At 44.5% G+C, this 22,685-nt stretch overlaps 1 protein-coding gene across 1 annotated transcript in view; it reads left to right on the top strand.

Annotated features, from left to right (window-relative positions):
• Positions 1–1,828: 1,828 nt before the first annotated feature.
• LOC144771824 (G-protein coupled receptor 35-like) overlaps positions 1,829–22,685 on the top strand; it is a 53,617-nt gene continuing 32,760 nt past the window's right edge. Inside the window, exon 1 of the mRNA XM_078656092.1 lies at positions 1,829–2,087. Within this exon, the coding sequence (XP_078512218.1) occupies position 2,087 (1 nt within the window). The 5' untranslated portion in view covers positions 1,829–2,086. The remainder of the gene's footprint in view (positions 2,088–22,685) is intronic.

Genomic DNA, 22,685 nt, shown 5'->3' with positions numbered 1-22,685 from the left:
TTGTACTGAGATGATCCGCAAGCACTGGCGTCTGCCTGAGACCACGGTGACCACAAGCATAAGAGCTGGAGTACAGGCTCTGCACCATGCCATTAGTCAAGTTACTCATTGCTAGTGGCTGCACAGTAACACGAAACTAACATTAATAGACAAAATAAGCTAAAGTATAGATTCTGCTGAAACTGATGAATTGTGTTTTAAATAAGTCGTTAACACTAACTTTTGTTTATAAACACATAGAAGCATAAGAAGCTCAAAGCACTGCTTAACACACCCCAGTCCTTTCCCTCCCTCCAAACAATACTATAAAAATAATGGAATTTGTTGTGATGGTGTGTTAAAACATGTGACTTTTTAGCAAATTTAAGTGAAAATTGTGCTGTTATATGCATTATTTTAACACAGTTTCTAAATTCTTCTCTTGGTCTTACTCGCGGAACCCTTGAGATATATCCAGTGCTGGAACCTGTCTTTGAGTTCAGATTTCGAAGCCTGCTTTCTACATGGATATCAATTCACCGAATTGCCAGAAGCAGTGAAAGTGTTATCACACACCCTTTGACCTCCATGACAACACAGAAAGTGGCATCATATTACTTTTGACATTGAATTGAAAGACGTGATGCCTCATGACCCTGACCTTGATCCTGATGACATCACAATAATTGATGTCCTAAAGCCTAGTGTTTTAACCCAAAGAGAAAATACATTGATAACTTGAAACAACACTCAAAACAAAGATTTTAAAAAACAATGTTGGTCATGTTCACCAGTATTAATCGATATGGCTCATATATTGGCCTATGAAGTATCAGCTTGTTATACTCCTTATCATTTGTAACACATTTTGATTTTTGATCACTTGTAAGGAACTATCACATTTGGAGAAGTGTGGGTCAATGATTAGAGCGGCAGACCCTGATGCAGAGGTCTGGCCCGGGGCCAGGGTTCAATTCCCACCTCGGCGGGTCTTGGGTGCAATAATTCCCTCGGACCTGATATTTCTCTCACCTCTGTGCTTATTCTAATCATGGGTCCCACTCTGCAACTCTGGGCAATAGCTTGCTTAATCTCCACAATGGCCCCAACCGCGCTAGGATGCCTGGCTTCACCCTGGGGGTGCCCAGGAGTGGACACTTCACAGGGAAAGGCCAGGAAGGGTTCCACAGCGGTATGCGTACAAGCGCCTTGATGCCCTTGCGGCGATACGTGTGCTATACAAGAACTACATTTACTTTTTTTTTGTTGACAATTTCACAGGTGTTTTGTTCAAACACAACCTAACACCTGCCCTATAAACAGGGGTCGCAGTTGCTGTCCCTTGAGAGCCCCAAATCCTTGGTTGTGAATGGTGTCCACACAGGCAGAAAGTGGACTAGAAGTGGAAGCTTCAAAGTTTTTTCAAAATATTTGTAGGATCAATATTTGTGGGATTTTTAAATGTGTCCAAATATTCCAGAACTGGGTACAGAGTCGGGTACAGGTGCTTTAAGTCGGGTATGGTGAGCTCTCTGTGTTTGTAAAAATTCCTTGTGAAATCCGACAGACAAAAATGCACACACTCCTTACCTTTCTGTTTTGATAATCCTCGAAATTAGCTTTCCTAGCATAGACGCAGCGTGTCCTGCTCTAAGAGCGCTTGCAGGAAACACTTATATCCCTTCAGATAGCGATAGCGCTTTAAGTAGGTGCTGAAGAGCTAGAGACGCCTTGTAATTACTTCCTTTTTTATGGTACTGAAATTTGTCATTGTTTGTCACTTGCGGTGTTTATTGTAACAGATACACTGGTCATTGTTCCTCATTTGCAAGCTGGAAGTAAACGTCACCGGCCCGTCGTCTAGCGGGGTTTGAATGCAGTCTCTTGTACCGCTGCAGTAGACAGGAGAGGTGCTAGCAGTCTTTCGAAGACAAGCGTTTATAAATTCAATGTATGGTAACTTGAAGGAAGAAACTCATTTAGCGCGCTTGTCTCTGAAATTATCCTGCATACAAACTACGCACTCACTCTTGAACAGGGTTGCAGAGCGGAGTCCTCCACTGCGGCTTCCGTAGAAAAGCTACGGGAACGGCTTGTTCCACATTCTAGTAAGTATATCACCTCCGTCAGATTTTCTTTATCATTGACTAATTAGCTGTTCTGCTACGCTCGAATAGTTATGTATGGATAACAAAGATAATGAGATCTGTATCAAAAATGTAAACATGTTTTATCTTCCAACATGTTGATTAATGAACATTGTCATAGGGGAAGCGGTCGTGTTGATGGGAAATTGCCTCATGAAAGCTCGACGGCCTCAAATTAACTCATATTCGGGAGGGAAGCTTTTATTTGTGTGGAAGGGGTAATGCGCGCTAAGAGGTGTATCACCTTGGGCTAGAGGAGGGACAGTCATGGACGGTTCTAGTATTTCTGGCCTCCCCTGGCAGGAACAGAATGTCCTAGGCCCCTCTAGTTTGCATACAATTACATCACAGGATTTGGCATCATAGGACGAGTCATTAATCGAGTGTTAGTCTTTAGGCATGGAAGCCACTTTGAAGAAGTAATTTTCATGGTGCAGCAGTAAAACAATAAAACATAAAAAATAGCACTACAATAAGGACATATATTTTAAAGTTCCATTAAGTGGAAATACATTATAATAATCCCAGTGGGTGGAAAGGGTTGGTGTTGGTTTCTCCAAAAACATATGTCTTTAATTACATTTCAACAAGTTGTTTAAAGATCAGTGCATTACTATGTATATATGTGGCATTTTTACAGTACAAACGCATCGGGAATGACGCGGATTGCTGTGTAGGGTGAAAACTAAAGTCAGTCAACAAGCAATAGAGGTAAGTGGTCTGTGGACTTCCCTGCATTATGATGTAGTGTTCTTTAAAGAGTTGAGTACAAAGCAGTTTCTTACATTTCGTACATTTGAGCCATTGGGGGCTATCCAGATAGATATTGGACTCTCACTCTAGATCGTTGGTGCATATATGGGGAAAGACTTTTTTCTTTTCTTCATTTTTTGTACTTCTCCATCTTCCGCCTGAAGGTCTCCTTGCAGCAGCTGTGCAGAGAGCCACCGGAGAGGGTGTGTTTGTCATTCACTTAGACAGGTGTGCCAGTCGAATCTAGTGGTATTTTTATGATACAAACCTAGCGAAAATGCTGCGGACATCTGTAACAGGTCAAAAAAGCATAAAAGTCATTGGGTGATGGGAGAAGTAGCTGCTTTGTGAACTGTGTTAATCCTTTACGATGGCCAATCATGATGGCTTTGTAGATAATGCGGCTGGTTTTGAAGGTGGACCTGGCTGGCAAGGGGAAAGTACAGAGTTTCATCAGGTTGGTGTGATGTGGTCATATTTCTTCTGTCCCTATTGAGATGTGCTGCAGCATATAGGATGCTCTTAAGGGGCGGCAGTGTGAATTAAAATTCCACAATAGTTTCTCAGGTACCTAGTGCAATAGGAGGTGCGTAGCACATAAGATGTTTGAGCAAGAAAGATATTAAAGCAAACAAAATATTTGAAAATAGCTTGACTTCTGTTGAAGTCCTCACTCAAGTCAGTTATTGCTAGTTTGTTGAACATTAATGATTAGTTGCTTCTTCACACCAAGAAAGCAGGTCTTTGTTAAAATGGCAAGGCCATGTGCAATCTGAAAAGTCACTGTGCAACAAACTGTTAAACGCATTTTGCACACAGCTGAACTGGGATCTGGGGATATCAACAGCAGGTTGCATACAGGAAAGTAAATGGAAAAATATTCTTTGAACTTTGGAAAGCAAACCTAGGCTCCCCTTCTCCATCCATCACAGTCTTGACCAAAGCGATGAGGTCCAAGGAAGGAAGAGCCCTCCCCTGTGTCACATACCCATTGTCCAATGCTGCAAGGCTATGCTATGCCCCTCCCTGGTGCTTTGCAGCACTTGGCTATGGCTGTGGGCTCAAGGGAGGGAGCACTTTGCCCTAGCATTCAGTCTATGGAATCAATTCTAACTTGTAAAACTGAAGAACAGGCTCCACCCTATCACTAGGGTTCCCGCCTCAGTATCACATGCTAATTGTCCTGAAAAGAGATAATGAAAAATTGTCTGTTTATGGTTTCAGAAAGATGTTTATATGGCGGTTCATTTCAAGGGTTTCATCTCATTACACCCAGTCCTCAATCATCCCCTCTTCTCTTGAACTGATAAAGCATGTGATATTGAGAAAATGTTGTGTCTTGAAACATTCTGTCCAATGTGGCAAACTTGGTTCTCCAACTTGACCAACCTGTTTGATCTCGGGCAAGTCATGTGCTTCCTTGGTCTTTTTATTCTTATCTGCTATTCAGTGGCATCCGCTGCAAAACTCAAGTGGGTGCGCAGGGGGTGGGGCAGGGAGAATATCGAAGACAAAAATATGTACATACACAAACATTAATGTAAAAATATCGATAGTCAAAATATGGACATCCTATCTTTAAAATGTAAATAACAAAAATATCGAAAAAAATATAGATGTAAAAAATATCGATGCTCAAAATATCGTTTTTTTATATATAAAAATAATGATAAAACAATTATATTATAAAATGAACTAAAATAATTTACTTAGATATAATATACATTAAATTAATGTAATAAGCACATTTAATTTAAAACAATTTAAATATACATATATAAAATTTGATATATAAATGGATATTTTCTTGTAAAATAAATTAGTTATTAGTTTAATTATTTTCATTATGAATATATATATATTAACTATTTTATATATATATATATATATATATATATATATATACATCTATAACATAAAATATAATAATAAAACATTAAATTATAAAATAAATTACTAAAATATTTATACATTTTCAAACTAACATTTTGCACTCCTTTGACTGCAACAGTAGGAGCATTGTTGAATGGCGTAAAGGTAAACATTTACTATTCCCACTCCAGTGACGGCAACAGTAGGGAAAGTGTTGGATAGCGTAGGGGTAACAATTACTATTCTCTCTCCAGTGAATGCAACAGTAGGGAAAGTGTTGGATTGCGAAGGGGAAAACGTACTATTCCCACTCCAGTGAGTACAACAGTAGGGAAAGTGTTAGATAGCGGAGGGATAACATTTACTATTCCCACTCCTGTCAGTGCAATGGTAGAGAAAGTGTTGGATAGCGGTGGGCTAAAAAGGACTATTCGCACTCCAATAAATGTAACAGTAGGGAAAGTGTTGGATAGCGGAGGGGTAAAAATTACTTTTACCACTGCAATGAGTGCAATAGAAGGGAAAGTGTTGGATAGCAGAGGGGTAAACATTACTATTCCCACTGCAATGAGTGCAACAGAAGAGAAAGTGTTGGATAGCGGAGGGGTAAAAATTACTATTCCCACTCCAGTCAGTGTAAGAGTAGGGAAAGTGTTGGATTGTGGCAAGGTACAATTTACTATTCTTTCTCGAATCAGTGCAACAGTAGGGAAAGTGTTGGATTGCGGAGGGGTACCAATTAATATTCTCACTCCAGCAAGTTCAAACTGTAAAAACAATCAAAATATTAACAACAAAACTATTTAAAAAACAAAATGAATAAAAAAATGCAGAAATGTTAGTCAAACTCAGAAAGCATCAATCATACAAATTGGGCAATCTACGTCAAGCGTTCGAAACCTGGCTCAGAAAAATAACAATATGATTAATGTTCAACAGCTTAATGTGATTGAAAAAGTATTCTTAGAAAAGTTGTCATCAAGTGAGGCAATGCGGGCACAAAATACATAAAAGTGTTCTAATGCACAAACAGGATTAACAAAAATGGCCAGAAAAAGGCTCAGAAAGGCCCAAAATAAATCTAAGTAATTAGTAACAACCACACAAGAAGATACGATGAAAGTTTGCTACTCAATCTTTAAATGTAAACTCCATAATAGTTGTTAAACACAGCCAAACATGGTAGCAATGGGTGTTGATTGTCCTGAAAGCCACATACAGATTGATACCATTCAGGCAAGTTGCATTATATCGTAACTTAGACAACAAATAGGAGGGAAACCATCCCAAGATGAGATGATAAAAGCTGTAACTCTACTAATTAATGATGTGGAATTTCAAATAAAAACATCTATGATTTTAATTTAAAATAATGGCCTGGAGAGCTTACAGAATAGCAACTATATCACATTGGCACCTATTCATGTTAATCATCAACAAATGTTATCTGTGGAACGGACCACCTTGTTGACTCCCTGTTTACTGTCAATCAATAGGGAAACCCAAGTAGTATAATGCCAAATGGTTTATTAATAGGTTCATGGCTCAAGACAATGGACTATATGAAGAAGCAAGATTATCCAAATATTCGACTAATCAGCATGCCAAGATAATTTTTATCCCAGTGTACATTCTACAGGTCCTCACGACATTCTTCATCAAAGTGCTCTTTTAAAACTGTTAGCATTGATCCTAACCTTATCTGGTCTTAGGGCCGTAGATATTAAGGCAATCCAATTTAAGCAAGATCCTTCTAATACCTTTCAGGATATAACCCATGCCATGTGGTCAACCCCTGAAATTGCAAATAAAGTATTTGACTGTAGAGCGCAATTCGAAGAGTGGTGCATTGAAGACCAGAAATATGCTCTTTCATACTATCCAATCATTATAATTCCCTCTATGACTCCTAAGAGGGATGGGTAGCCTATACCTCCCAACATTTCAAAACTTCCTTCTTGCCTCCTACGTGGTGTTATTTAGCCCTTCTCAAATTGTCAAAAATGTCTTGTTTAACAATAACAAATTTAGCCCCCGAATCTCGCATTTGTGAACAATCAGTTAAGAGGAAAATGCTAAAGGATCACTGCACCTGGCTTCTTTCTGCATTATCAGGAACTACAGTCATCAATGGTGATTGATGTGAAGCTAACCTTGACAAACCACAATTGCCTGAGAGAATTTGCTCCTGGAATGTTCATAGCCTTACAAGACTTCTGGAAGTTCCAGAGGCAACATTATTTCTGCAAAGCTTTGAAATACTGATGCTCCAAGAAACATGAAGAGAGCAAGGTGCGCCAATCATCGGATTACAAGAATTTGCCACCAATGCCGCACGCACATTTCACAAGTTCAAGCTGAAGAAGGGCTAGCAATAGCTGTAGGAGCAGAATTAGAAGTTAAGACCCAAATAATTCCTTTGAACTGACATGGTTGGAATGTGTAAACTTAAAATGTTCCTCTTTGATCTTTCTATTAAACATTTACTTAAGCACAATGAGAAATAGTAAGATAGCCCATATGTCCATTTTGTGAGAAATTGTTAAATCATTGACTTTTCAATATCCAAATGCAAACTTAGTTATCTCTGGTGATCTCAATATGTGACTAAACACTGGAAACGCTCTAACAACAAAATCACCCGGTAAGTCCAACTTCATTATTACTAAAATTTGCTGTGAACAATTCAAACAATTTGGCTTATTGATGCACAACAAAATAATTCTGAAGGATGTATCACAGTTTCAATATTTAGCTCCTCCCATCACAGTTTTGTAATCAATTATACCACCATTTAGTCGGTTATGCTATAAGGTCCGACTTGAAAGTGACTAGAATCTGCAGTCCAATCAAGAGGAAGAGATAATGCAGCAATCAACCAATCAATCAATCAGGGAATTGTAAGCGCACTACTCACCCGTGACGGTCCCAAGGTGCTGAGAGGGTGGTCCAAAGATCTGTTTAGCTGTAGAGCCAGGTCCTGAGGGTCTTCCTGAAGGTGTTCAGGGAGGGGGTGCGTCTGATGTCTGCTGTAGCTCATTCCAGGTCTTGGCTGCAATGTGAGAGAAGGATCTTCCTCCTGCTCTGGATCTGGATGCGCAGGTTTTCGGCCAGTGCGAGGTTGGTAGATCGGAGGTTTCTTTTGGGTAGGTGGAAGTAAATTCTGTTGTTGAGGTATTTGGGTTCGTTGTATAGGCATTTGTAGGTGTGAGTGAGGACTTTGAAAGTGACTTTTTTCTCCAGTAGGTGTTAGCTGATGTGTTCGTGTCGGGGGAGGCTGAGGACGAGTCTAGTGGAGGTGTTCTGTATTGTCTGGAGTTTGCGGAGTACGGACTTGTTGATGCTGGCGTAGAGTGCATTTCCATAGTCCAGTGTGCTGGTGATGAGTGCGTGGGTTTCTGTCTTCCTTGACTCAGGGGGGATCCACTTGAAGGTTTTGCAGAGGGTGTTGAAGCAGCTGGAGGTGACGGCGTTGACCTATCAGTTCATGGTGAGTGATAACGTTGCAGAGGTACTTGGTGTGGTCTGAGTAAGTAGATGGGCTTCTGAGGGCGGTTGGCCACCCAATGCTGTCCCATGCAGAAGGGGTGGTACAGAGGATGATGACTTCTGTCTTCTTGGCGTTCAGCTTCAGGCAGCTGTTGGTCATCCAGACTGCGACATCTTGCATTCCTTTCTGGAAGTTAAGTTTGGTAGTGGTGGGGTCTTTGGTGAGGGAGAGGATGAGCTGGCTGTTGTAAGGGTAGGATATGATGTTGAGGCCATGTTGTGGGATGATGGGTGCGAGAGGAGCCATGTAGATTTTGAAGACGGTGGGGCTCAGGGAAGAACCCTGTGGGACTCCGCAGGTGATTTTCGTGGGGTCTGTGTGGAAGGGTGAGAGTCTGATCCTTTGGCTTCTTCCGGTGAGGAATGACCAGATCCAGTCAAGGGCTGTGCGATGGGAGACGGTGTCGGAGGCCACTGATAGGTTGAGTAGGATGAGGGTTGTGGAGTGGCCTTGGTCCAGGAGGGTGTGGATGTCATCTGTGGCGGCGAGTAGGGCGGTCTCTGTGCTGTGGTTGCTTAAGAATCCGGATTGGTACGGGTCGAGTTCGGGTTCTCTTCAATGAATTGTGTCAGTTTACTGTTGACTGTTTACTCTGCAACTTTGACTGCGAAGGGGAGGAGCGAGATGGTCGGATAGATCTTCAGGTCGTTGGGGTCAGCTGTGGGATTCTTGAGCAGGGGTCTGACTTCTGCGTGCCTCCAGTTGTCTAGGAAGGTGTCTGTTTTGAAGGCGGTGTTGATGGTGCGTTTTAGTTTGGGTGTGATGCGGGCCGTGGCTCTGTGGTAGATGTGAGGGGGGCTGGGGTAGGTGGGGGGCCCCCAAGTGGATTCTTTTCATGGTCCAGGCGGTGTCTTCGGCCGTGATCAGTGTCCAGTTGGAGAAGGTGGGTTAGCTGGTGTTTCTGGAGTTGTACAAAAGGGGGTGGTAATGGACGGAGCATCTGATCCAATCAAACACTCACACCCAGTCAACAGATCTGGGTTTAATCCATCACCGTTCTTTAACCCACTCTGCCACCCCAGTTCAGACATGGCTGATGGATTGAGACTCAAGTTCTAAAAGAGATACTAGGAGCCACATGGAAGAAACATAATGTTTTGTGATTTCCAAATAGCGAATCTGTAGAAATCGCTATTAGGGTATCGCAACTTAGATGTATGTAACAGTGGAGTCCCCAAATAGTGATTTTTACAGATTTGAATTCATAAATTGATGAATTGAAAATCACTATTTAGGAAATCACAAAATTGAGATTTCCTAATTAAAAAAATCGCAAATTAGGAGATGTCGAATTTTGGATGCCGAATGATGATGTCAGACCAGGAAGTTTACAAATACAGGGTGTGGCCACAACCCTGAATCCTAGCAAGGTGCTACTGGCTCACTACCAAAGTGTTTTTTGGCAATATCTGTGTAACACCATGTCCAAGGAAAATGGGGACAAGGATTCTTGCAGCAGGAAGAGGAAGGTCACATTTTATGAGAAGTTGGAGCTTCTAATAGAAGAATGTGTGGCACACATGGACCAGCTCTCTAGAGTGGTCCAGGCATTCTTGAACAGTAAACAAAGATATGGAACAGCATCCTGGAGAAGGTAAACTCCCTTGAGTTGACCCAGAGAACCATACGTGATATCAAGAAATGCTGGAATGATCTGAAGTCACATTCAAAAGAGAAGGTGACCAGCACAATGGCTGAGGGTTCTAGCAAATGTGGTGGACCCTCCAAATACCCCTCTCCCCCCCAGAAGGTGTGGGGAGAGTGTTAGACATTGACACCTCCCGTCCTGCACACACCAGCCAGGGTAAGGGAACTCCCTTTACTTACTTGACATAGCATACTGTTTGCAAATCCCCAATTAAACATCAAACATAAATAACTCAGATGCTTGCCTTATATTGGCAATGCATCATGGGGGTTGTAGTACACCAAAGTTGCATGCTGCATTTTGTGCTGATGACTACACCATGCATATCTATACCTCACAAACATGTCACAAACATATAATGCACAGTTGTAACAATGTAGTGAACAGACATTAAGCATTTATTCACACTAGCTATATACATGCATTTCCACAGACAACACCCAGGATGTGTCAGAAACAATGTTGGCTGAAAAAGCTAATGGCACACATGTGCTAATGGAGGACGACACATTACCAGCTCCAATTCCCATCACTCCAACACCAACAGCTATGACAGCAACCGTTACACGACTGCCACACTTTGTGGATGGTGAAAAGGAACAATCCAAAAACAGGTATACAACAACATTTGTGGACAGGACACACAGACAGCTTAGAAGCCTACCAGCAACAGTCCAAAAGGAGAATGTGTCAGATGACATGGCAGAGATGTTCTGTGTTTGGTGTCCTGGAGAAGTCCATCATCTCCGCACAGCACCTTTAAACCAAATAAAATAGGACTGTCAATAGTCATCTGCTAAGAATGTCAAGCTCCATTTAGCAATTGCCGAAAATGCAAGACCTGTGGATTGCTGCCATGGCGAAGGAGCACCATCTGCAGAGACAGAGGCACAGGAAGTACCTGGCACGCTTTGATACCTTCATCAATCTCATAAACCGATTGGCGGTAGCCACAACAACTCCAGCAAGGAGAACTTTGGATAATACAGACCGAAATGGGGCACTGCTGTTAGGATGTTGCGCTTGGGCTACTTCCAGTGATTACTTCCCTTGAAAATATAAAGACCAAAAACCTTTGTGCCCCCAACATTCTGCCTCCACCTGAGAGCGAAGAAGGCTCTAGCCTCAGTGGCACATATATGCAGGAGGCATGCAGTACCAGGCGTACACCCCCCTTAACACTTTTGGGTCTTACATGTCCACACTTCCACAGGGCAATGTTGCTGACAAGGAACCCAATCCCAGAGGCTGGAAGAAGGGAATCCACTGAAGAGTCATAAGTCTACTATTTTGTTGTTTGCAATTACATAGTTTGTTGCCTAGTTGACACAGTGTTACATCCTCAATGGATACTATTGATGTAGGAGAGATACATTATGGTCACAACCTGAATAAAAGGTGTTCTTTCAGTTGTGCACCATGCATTACCATCATGTGTGATATCTATGTCTTAGGTGTTGTAATGACTCTTACCCCATAAATAGTTGTTGGTGGTCTGTGTGTGTGTGTGTGCATGTGTCCTATCCTGCTGCACCTTTAGTGATGGTAATTCTACATCTGAGCCAGATTAATCCTCAGTGGAGATGTAGTGCTGGCTCTTCCTCATTGAGATATTGTGCAGTATGGCACTTGTGGCAACTATCTTACAGCACATCTTGCGTCTCTACAGTAGTGCTACGCAGGTCTTGTGGAGGCAGCGGAACCTGGAATTCAGTATCCCAAAGTTCCTCTCAATGATGGAGCATGTTGTATGTGTGCCCTGTTGTACTGCCTTTCACTTCTTGTATTGGAGTCAGGTAGGGTGTGAGAATTTAGGGACGGAAGGCATATACATTATCTCTTTCAGGTTATGAGAAGGAAAACCATTAGGTCACATTATACAATATAGGTCTGGCCACTGTATTCATTGAGCCAACAAATCTCTTGCCTAGTAAAAACACATCACAAAATTCACCCTGTAACAGTTGTTAATGTGGTGCCACAGTGGAATACAAAACCAAGTCATTGGTGCTTCCTGGGATTCTGGCTACAAGGTCTGTTATGATACTGGAGGCATTCCAAACTACCTGCATATTGAGTGAAATTGAGCATTTCCTGTTTCTGTATATCAATTAATTTCCTGAGGGGGCAAATATGACAATACATGTGCCATAAGAACAGCCAATGGCATTAGGAAACTGTGCTACCCGGTAGAACATTAATTTGGTCAATTACAATAATTGAGGGGTATTTGGGAAAAATATGTATTGGTTAACTTTGCTAACCATAATGTCTAGAAACCTTGAAAAGTCACTTCATGACCACTGGCCCCCACCACTGCTTGACCCTCTGGTAACTGCCAAAAGCTAAGAGGTGTACATGTGGTGGGGTTGCATTGTTTTTTTTTTTTTGTAGGGTTGGGATCCGAAGCAGAAGTTGTAATTCAGCCATTAAATCCAGGACTTCTTGAACTACGGAGTCTGTACTTCTTCAAAAATCTCCTCCTCTGTCTGTTCAAACAGGGTGATGGTGACCCTAAATATTCTCACCTGTCTCCTACTCCTCTGCCTGCCGGTCAAAATCCTTATACTCATTGTCAAAACAAAGAGGGCCACCATTCTGAAAGAGCCAGATGCATTTTGGGTGCCATTTTATAGTGTTCATCTGGTTACCACCTGCCCAGATTGACATTAATTGCATTTCCTTAATGGCAATTTTGTGACTCATCACAATTAGGAAATCCCCTGTACATGCAGTTAGTGATTCATTATTGGAAAATCCCAATCAGCGATTTCCTGTTTAGCGATTACCTCACTACTAAGTGTGTACTTTCCAAACATTTGCCCCTGTCTGTTCAAACAGGGTGACCTTTATCCTAAATATCCTCACCTGTCGCCTCCTCCTTCTCTGCCTGCCAGCCAAAATCATTTTCCTTCTTGCCAAAACATAGAAGGAAGCCATTCTGAAATAGCCAGATGCATTTTGATTACCTTTTTATAGTTTTCATCTGGTTAGCACCTGATCCGGATTTATGGTAATTGCATTACCTGAATGGCAATTTTGCGACTATTCACAATTAGGAAATCTTTTGTACATGCAGTTAGTGAATCACTATTTGGAAATCCCTATTAGCGATTTCCAAAATATGATTTCTACTAGATAGAAATCGAATGTTGTACCACAGCAAATGCCTTTCGTACATACTAAAATACTATTTTGCATTTCCTAACAGCCTGAAATTGAAATTCGCACCATTAGGAAATGCAAAATGCCTTTCTACATATCTTAGGACCAGTTCAACAAGCAAGATTAGAAACCCCTCACAACCATTCTCTTTTTTTTTTAAATCTAGTGAAAGCAAGACTATTTGCCATTTTACAGTTTTGACTGCCATGTAAATATAAAATGAACTGATTAGATATTGAGGCCCAGATTTAAGAAGCCTTTGTGTTGCCTTTGTGTCACTTAAGGTGGTGCATGGCAACCCAGGGGCTTCAGTGAGATTTACTAAGCCATGCAAAGCCATCTGCTTGGCTTTGCATAGCTTAGTAAATCCAGAGTAATGCAACACAGCACACAATGCTGCCTTGCATTATTCTGCATTGGGAAGGCATTCTGTGGGGGTTCCCACTCACCCACCAATGGATTTTGGCGCATTCTTAGATATGCTAATACTAGAAAACATGGGAATGCATCAAAATGCTATGCCTTCTCAACATATAAGCAGCAAGGAGAAGTACCTTTATTTCTCCTCGTTATTTCCTCTTTCTATACACAAAAACAACCCTGCCTGCTATTCCAGCACCCTTGTACCATGGCACAAGGGTGCCTGCATTGGCACTAGGTTGCACTGTGTGTGCCAACACAGAGAGCAAGCAGGAGTGTGCCACATATTAGTAATTATGGCACATTCCTGCTCTCTCCCAGTGCAGAGCTGTCTTGCTGCATTGCATCAAATAATGGTAAATCTATGCTCACTATACACATGATGTCTCGGTTAGCAACCGATTTGACAGCCTTCAAACCTTTGAGGAGGTAGACTGACTAAATATGATCGATCTAATTGTCTCATGTATTAAGGAATGTAGTCAAATCATAACAACAGAGTCACAAACGTGCTTGTCAAACTCCGGACTAATCCCTTAAGGAGGAATTAACTTAGATACTTTAAAAAAGTTCCCACCTTTCTTCTATCCAGTAGCTGGTACCATGTCCCCCACTGATGGTACAATAGCCACCCAAGAATAGTGTCGAAATCTCGTAACACTTCCCATTCCTACAGACCAACCGAATAATTATATTTACATGAATTACACAGGCAACAGCAACATGGATCTTGGTCATTTGTTATTTTGGAACATTGCTGGCATATGCTCAAAGCTTGCTAATCTGCTATGGCTGGACTTTATATGGAAATTTAACATAATGTGTTTTCAGGAAACTTGGACAGAGGACATTGTGAACATCAACAGCTATACACCCTTTCATACCGCCACATTATCATCGTTACATGGGAGACCTAAGGGCGGGCTATCCACATGTGCATCCAGCAACATGACCTTAAGCAAAATTTAACTGAAGAAATCAGAAACATTATCATCCTATTATATTTCACATTTAATTGTTCTGTTAAATTTCTATAATAATGTGCCAAAAGATCAGATAGTGGGAGTAATGAGGACATTAGGTAAAGATTTAAAACTAATTCAGAATGATGCTGTAAAAGATGTGTTTACAATATGGGGTGGGGACTTTAACTCTGCTTTGTGCCCACACAATGGGGTGGGATGTGTGTGGGTTTACGTCTGATGATGGGAACAGTTATAAGCACTTCCGCATACAAACTATGGGGGAACTTCTAAACAAAGTCAAGTTTGCTTCAGATTTACGGGTTTCTAACAAGCTATGTCCACCGCCAGTCCCCCTCAGCTTCACTTTTACCAGGCGAGGGTCTTACTCAACCATTGACTATCCGTTGATGTAAACTAGACATTTAACTAGACTTAAGTATTTTACTACCCATAAAAATGCCCTGAATGACCATTTCCCATTAAGCATAACCTTTCTATTATCAAATACGGCATTAAACACCAAGGGTAAATAGCTCCATGTCGTTTAGAACATAGCTTTAAGCAAAATAAACGGCTACTCCCTGTGTTGGAACTATGGTGGATCCGTTCGAATTCACAAAGAAAGTAGTGACTAATTGCGAATCTGCCTTCATGGCTTCCCTTGACGAGACAACCCTGCATTGCGACAATTTTAAATCCTTCTCACAGATAACTAGACATATAACAAAGGCGTTATTTGTGGAGAATAACAACTTGCCTATTAGGAATCAAGGCTGGTTTGATGCCAAATACACCCAAGCATATTCTAGACTGAAACACAAGTTACATGAACCAACCAAATATATCCATGATATCAGAACGGTTAGGGGAGGGGAACACTAATGATCACTTAAAGAGCACAAAGGTACGCTGAGAGAAGAGGTATGGTCAGCTTTGCATGAAGCCTCCCTAACTAAAGACAACACAGCATTTAGGAAGGCATCTTATAGATTTCCAGTTTACACTTGAAGAGGTCAACTGCGCGATTATGGCAAGTATAGGTGGGAAAGCCCCTGGACCTGACGGAGCCTCCGTAGATCTTTACAAATCTAATCTGTTGCTATGGGGCCCACTTTTAACTAAAGTAATAACAGCATGCTGCTCATCTCATTTGATAACGACCTAGCTCAAATCAATCCTTGTCCCAGTCTTTAAAAAAGGTGACCTCCAGAATCCCGCATGCTATCTGCCTATATCACTGTTAGATTCCCTAGTCAAGGTAGTGGGGCATATTATACTCAGTAGATTACACAACTGGGCTGAAGACAACAGAATAATTTCAGAACTACAGTTTGGCTTTCATCACGGTCTAGGTACAGTCAAGCAGATTCTAAATTTAAACATCCTTCTCCGGAAGTACACTCTGGCCAAGCAAGGTAGACTGTACTTTGTAGATCTTACAGCGGCCTTTGACTGTGTCATGGATGATGAGTTATGGAGGATCTTGGAGGACTTAGGCATGGAAAACCTCACTTATACAATTTTTTAAGGCAATTATATAGTGAAGCACAGGCAAGGGTGGGGTTTGGGGCCAGTGGGGAGTGCATGGCCATGTTCAAATTACAGCGAGGGGGAAGAGAAGGTTGTGTGTTGGCTCCCTTCCTATTTACACTTTATATCAACGAACTGGGTTAATCCATGTGAATGAGTGCGAGGACCTGCCACAAATTGGCAAGTGTCCCATACCTGCCTATTGTATGCGGACGATGCCGTATTGAGGTCACACAAACAACTGGGGCTTCAAAGGGTAGTGACTAGTTTTTCCACATTTATGAATAATTTGGGTCTTAGAATGACCACCTCAAAAACTTTTATCATGAAATGCAGCGGTGGTAGTACAAAATGTAGAGACATTTATATAGACAACAAAAAAGTTGAATTTACAAAAAAAAAATCCTACCTAGGTATCCTTTTCGATCAGAAGGGGACATGGTCTCAGGAGGTCCAAGCAAGAAAATTAATGATCATGAAAGCCACTGCCGCACTAGCTAATTTCTTTAGAAAGCTGAGTAGACCGCCGCCTCTAGAGGTATTACATATCTACCAGGCAAAATGTATCTTTACCGCTATGTGCGGTTCAGGCGTCTGAGGCTATGTAGATTCACAGCTACTACAACTAGTCGAGAAGCAGAAGTTACTAATTGTGTAACGATATATCTGTACGAGACATTAGTTAGTGATAGATTCCTTACCTTAGTAATATTCCTCAGGCGTCAGACTGGAACCAGAAATTTTCTCTGCTCAGCAGCACACCTGCCCGCAGGTAGGTGGCGTCGTGCGGCTCCGCATTAGTCACTGGCATTGAGAGCGCCGAGATTACGTCACGGAGACTACTTAGGTGCCACCCATGCGTGCTGACGTCAGTTCTGTATACGACTTTCTGCGCCGAAACGCAGAGCCATGCAAGAAACTGTCCATTAGTGCATAAAACTAGGGCCCTAAAAAGGGGACGACCTTAACCCTAGTAATCAGTTCGCAGAACGGGGAGGATGGGTGGGGTGGTAAGGAATCTATCACTAACTAATGTCTCTTACAGATATATCGTTACACAAGTAGCAACTTGTGCATCTGAAAGAGACACGTTGTGCATCTGAAAGAGACACGTTAGTGATAGATTCCTTACCTTAGAATAGATACCCCAGCAATGCCAACCCCGTAGGTGAGTCTGCGAACAGGATTACACCAAAAAGTCACGGAGCACAGAACGGCCAAAGAAGCCGTCTCTCCGGACCGGACTGTCAAGGCAGTAGGGCTTTGTAAACGTGTGCAGCAAGGCCCATGTAGCTGCCTGACAAATGACCTGCAAGGGAACGCCGCGTCCCAAGGCAGTAGTGGCTGCAGTTTCCCTAGTCGAATGGGCACCAGACCCACAGGAGGCTCCTTCTTGGCCAAGGAGTAACATGCTTTGATGCACAGAACGACCCACCTGGAAATGGTCCGTTTGTGCACCGCCCGACCTTTCTTGGCGCCCAATTAACCAACAAAGAGTTGATCATCCACCCGGATCTGTTGTGTACACTGCAGATAGAAAGCAAGCGCACGTTTTGGGTCCAGACGGTAGAACCTCTCCTCTTCCCTGGAAGGACGTGGAGGCGGAAAGAAAGTGGGCAAAGTGATGGTCTGCCCGATGCGGAAGGTCGTGACAACCTTCGGCAAGAAAGAAGGACAGGACCTTAAAACGACAAACCATCAAAGGGAGCACACATCAGAAAAGTAAAGACAAGGTTCAAGTCCCACTGAGGCATTATGAAAAGCACAGGAGGAAGGTGTGCAACCTTTACAACACAACTTTTACACCGCACTACCATTACAACGAACTTTTACAACGCAAAATCCATTACAACGCATGCATTTACAATGTAGTCATTACAACGCATGACACTACAACGCACACCACTACAACGCATTACATTACAACGCAGTCATTACAACGCATACCATTACAACGCATACCATTACAACGCATAGCATTACAACACATAGTACCCTTACACTATCCAACACGTACCCTACTGTTGCACCCCCTGGAGTTAGAATAGTAATTTTTACCCCTACACCATCCAACACTTACCCTACTGTTGCACCCCCTGGAGTTAGAATAGTAATTTTTACCCCTACACTATCCAACACTTACCTTACATGTAATGTAATGTAATGCGTTGTAATGGTATGCGTTGTAAATGTAGTATGCGTTGTAGTGGAATGCGTTGTAAAGGTAGTTTCAAAGAATTCGTTGTAATGGCATGCGTTGTAATGGTGTGCGTTGTAATGGATGTTGCGGTGTTAAAAATGCATTGTAAAGGTAGGCGTTGTAAAAGTATGCATTGTAACGTCATACATCCCAGGAGGAAACATGTGTGTAATGCCTTTGAGGAAACTGGGGACTTGAAAAGAGAAGGCTGATCAGGAAGCCTCAGAAAGGCGGAGATGGTAGAAAGATTGCCTTTAATAGTTCCCAGAGTAGAGCACTGCTGAGCCAAAGACAGAAGAAACAGAAAAACCCCAGAAAGAGGGGCAGAAAGGGGATCCACAGCTTTTGCTGTGCACCATGCCACAAATCTGTTCCATCGGCAAGTGTATACCGTCTTATTGGAGGGACGCCTGGCTGCCAGAATGACATTACAGACCTCAGGAGGAAGGTCGAAAGCCATCAACTGTCGCCGCTCAATCTCCACGCATGGAGGTGGAGACAGCACAGGTTCAGGTGGAGGACCATCCCCAGCTGCTGCGACAGGAGATCCCCCCTGAAGAGGCAGACGGATCGGGGGATTGATGCTCATACTTAGTAGCTCCCGATACCATACTCTTCGAGCCCAGTCCGGAGCCACAAGAATAACTTGGGCCCGGTTGCGCCTTATCTTCTTCAGTACTCTGGGCAGAAGTGGTATAGGTGGAAAAGCCTACAGTAGACCGCAACTCCACTCGATACGAAAAGCGTCTCCAAGCCAGTGCCGCCTTGGTAATTCCAACGCGCAGAACCGATGACATTCGTGTTCTCTTTGGTGGTGAATAGATCTAACCAAGGCTCTCCCCAATGCAGACCTTGCGCCACGTTCGAGTTCAGACATCATTCGTGATCCATCATGCACCGGCGGCTGAATTCGTCCACTCTGGCGTTCAGAGAACCTGCCAGGTGTTGAACCACCAAGGTAATGCCTTGATGTTCCAGCCATGTCTGAGGCGCAGAGCTTCCTGACATAGGGCGGGGTGGGGTCGTGGACCCTGTTCATTGAAGTACCACATGGCAGTGGCGTTGTCCGTGAACACCTGCACTACACTTCCTCTGACAGAGGGAAGGAATGCCTTCAGCACAATTTGGATCGCCCGCAGCTAAAAAAGGTTGTTATGGAGCCGGGACTCCGCAGGAGACCAGAGGCCTCTGATCTCCGCCTCTCCCAAGTGGCCTCCCCATCCCAGAAGCGACGCATCCTTCACCACTGTGTGCTCCGGTTGGGGAAGGGAGATGGATCTGCCATTGACCCAATCGCGATTCGTGAGCCATCAATGCAATTGTTTTGCAGTGCCCTCCAAGGCCTGTACATGATCGGACAGGTTGCCCTGATGCTGTGCCCACTGGAACTTCAGGTCCCTATGCAGAGCCCGCATACGCCATCTGGCATGTTGCACTAACAGGATTCAGGATGCCATTAGGCCAAGAGCCGGAGGGTCATCCTGACTGAAACCCGGGATAGAGGCTTAAAGATCGGCATCATAGCCTGAATATCCCGGACTCACTGCTCGGGAGGATAAACCCGAAACTGCATCGAATCCAGAACCGCTCCGATGAAGGGGAGCATCTGAGAGGGACTCAGGTGCAACTTTGACACATTGATGGAAAACCCCAGCAAGTGCAGGAGGTCGGCCGAAGTCTGAATGTGGGTGATGACTGCCTGGAGCGAGCCCGCCTTTAACAACCAGTAGACTGACACCCCTGACCTGCGCATATGAGCTGTGACCACCGCCATCACTTTTGTGAACACCCGAGGGGCGCTGATAAGGACGAAGGGGAGCACGGTAAACTGAAAATGCTCCTGGCCTACCATGAACCGCAGGTAACGCTGGAGGGCCGTCAAGACGGGGATGTGAAAGTATGCATCCTGCAAGTCCAACGCTACCATCCAGTCTCCAGGGTCGAGGGCAGCCAAGACCTGAGCCAGAGTGAGCATCTTGAATTTCTGCTTCCGGAGGAACTGATTGACGTCCCGAAGGTCCAAGATGGGGCGCAGGCCCCCTTTGTCCTTATTGGGGACCAGAAAGTAGTGGGAATAACAACCACAACCTACTTCTGGCCCAGGAGCGCACTCAATGGCCCCCTTGGCCAGGAGACTCAAATGATCGCCCGACATGCAGTGGTGCTGGGGCAGCATGGCAGGAGGGGAGGACAGAAAGGGGAGCGCATAACCGTGTTTGATTATCTGCAGCACCCACTTGTCCAACGGGAAAGGACAGCCTGGACCTCCTCAGAGCACTGAAGCAGAACTTCCGCCACCGAATCCCACACTGCGTGGGTGTAACGGCCCAATAAGCAGGCGGTATTTACCGACCTCAACGCCAAACTGGCTGAGGAGAACAACCTCTTGCCATATTGGTCCAGCCTCTTCGAGACCTTATCCGGCGGACCCGAGGAAAAGGCACTCTGCGATGTTGAGGCCTGAATGATCAGGCTCTCAGGCATGGGGTGAGTGGTCAAGAAGGCGGGATCACCAGGCGCCGGGTGATGATGCCTAGCGACATTCTTATCCACCGGTGCCCCTGAGGCTGTCCGCAACCAAGTACCCAGGACTTCGGTAAGGGACTCATTGAAAGGGAGCAGTGGCTCCAACGATGTAGACGCCTCTGTAGCACCTCCGTAAGGAGGTTGGTCTTAAGGGCGACCATAGGGAGGTCGAGATGGAGAGCCTCCGCGGCGCGACACAGCACCATAGTGTGGGAAGCGCCTTTCTCCATAGTAGGGGTGTCAGAAGACACATCAAGTTCACCCGCATCTTGAAGGTCATCCAGCCAATCCTGCTCGCAGTCACATTGCCCCGCGAGAGGGTCTTCGGAGCCGTCCCAATCCTCATCTGGCCCTGGAGTATAAGGAGACGGCTGCTGCGGCAGGGCCGGAGAAGGGGCAAGCGGCGCTGGTGGTGGCACCGGGAGCGGCACCAGGAACGGCGCAAGCCGGGGCCGAACTGGAGCCGCATCCCAATGTGGGTCCCAGGTCAGAACGAAATGGTCCGTGAACCGGGGCAGGGGCTGGATAAACAGCCCCCTGTGCGACTTCTGTGGCAGAGCCAGGGGCGTTGCTGGGGCCGGAGCCAAGGGCAGCGCCTGAGCCGAGCAAGCGGTGCTGCACCTTGTGGTGCCAGGGCCAGAACCGAGGGAGCTGGATCCAGTGGCTCTGAGGCTGGCGCCAGAGGCAGTGACACCGGGCCAACAGGATCTGCACACGGGAGGTTGCGCCGGCGGAATCCCGGGGCCTGTAGGCGGTCCAAGGCAGCAAGGAACTCTTGCATCTGTTCGGGAGTCGCCAACTGACCCGGGTATGGCGGGTAGGCCGCGGGACTCCTAAGCTCCGGAGGAGCCGCAGCAAAGCCCCTGTCCCCACGCCTGCCTCCGGGGAGCGACTGGGGGACGTCGGAGAGCGAACACGCTTCTTGGACTTCTTCTTATGATGTTGCTTACGGGAATCTGAAGGTGAAGTCTTAGAGTCCGAGGAGCGACGGTTCCGGTCCCGCGAGCGATACCGCGAAAGGCCCCTAACCGGGAGTGGCGGTGAGAGGCGTGCCGGACCTCCAGCAACTTCCTGCGCCGCTTCCGCAATGCCTTCGGGGCAATGGCACGGCAGACCCAACAATCCCGGGAGTCATGGTCGTTCTCCAGGCAGTAGAGGCAGACATCATGGGGTCCACCACCGACATATTACGGTGGCACAACCCACAAGACTTAAAGCCGGGCATCCCTACGTTCACAGTCTCAAAAAAGTGGTCAAAAAATGACCGAGGTACGGGCTCAATCTGGATCTGCCCTTTTGGCACTGATAAAGAAAGAACTGACGTCAGCGCGCATGGGTGGCGCCTAAGTAGTCTCTGTGACGTCATATCAGCACTCGTGATACCAGTGACGGATGCGGAGCTGCACGACGCCACCTACTGACACACAGGAGTACTGCTAAGCAGAAAAACTTTCCGGATCCAGTCTGACGCCTGGGAAATATTCTAAGGAAGGAATCTATCGCTAACATGTCTCTTTCAGATTGCCTTTGTAAATTTTTTTTTGGGCAGTTCCATGCAGTATATTTTCCTACATATGCCATTCTGAACTAGGGTTGCCATTAATTTCTGACCTTATACAAACAGAACCCATCTTACTATCGCACAGGATCTGGATGATCACCAAACTACATTTAATCGGCACATTAAACAACAGTCTTAAGCTAGAGCAGGTTTTCACCATCCAATGGCTAAAATACATAAAAAATTTCATGAACGACCTTGGTCATCCTGAATATTTTAATGACCCTACTACTATGACTGCAGTCACAAGAAAAATATCTTAAGGGAAACTGTCTGACATTATTGGACTTAATTCGACTTTACACAGAAATAGTGAAGCCAACAGTATTGGCGAACCAAATGATTCTAACCACCCATAGCATCCAGCCT

This window comes from Lissotriton helveticus, chromosome 8, assembly GCF_964261635.1.
Source record: "Lissotriton helveticus chromosome 8, aLisHel1.1, whole genome shotgun sequence".
NCBI lineage: Eukaryota > Metazoa > Chordata > Amphibia > Caudata > Salamandridae > Lissotriton > Lissotriton helveticus.
Note: the sequence above shows the minus strand (reverse complement) of the source record. Positions and strands in the feature narration are given on the sequence as shown.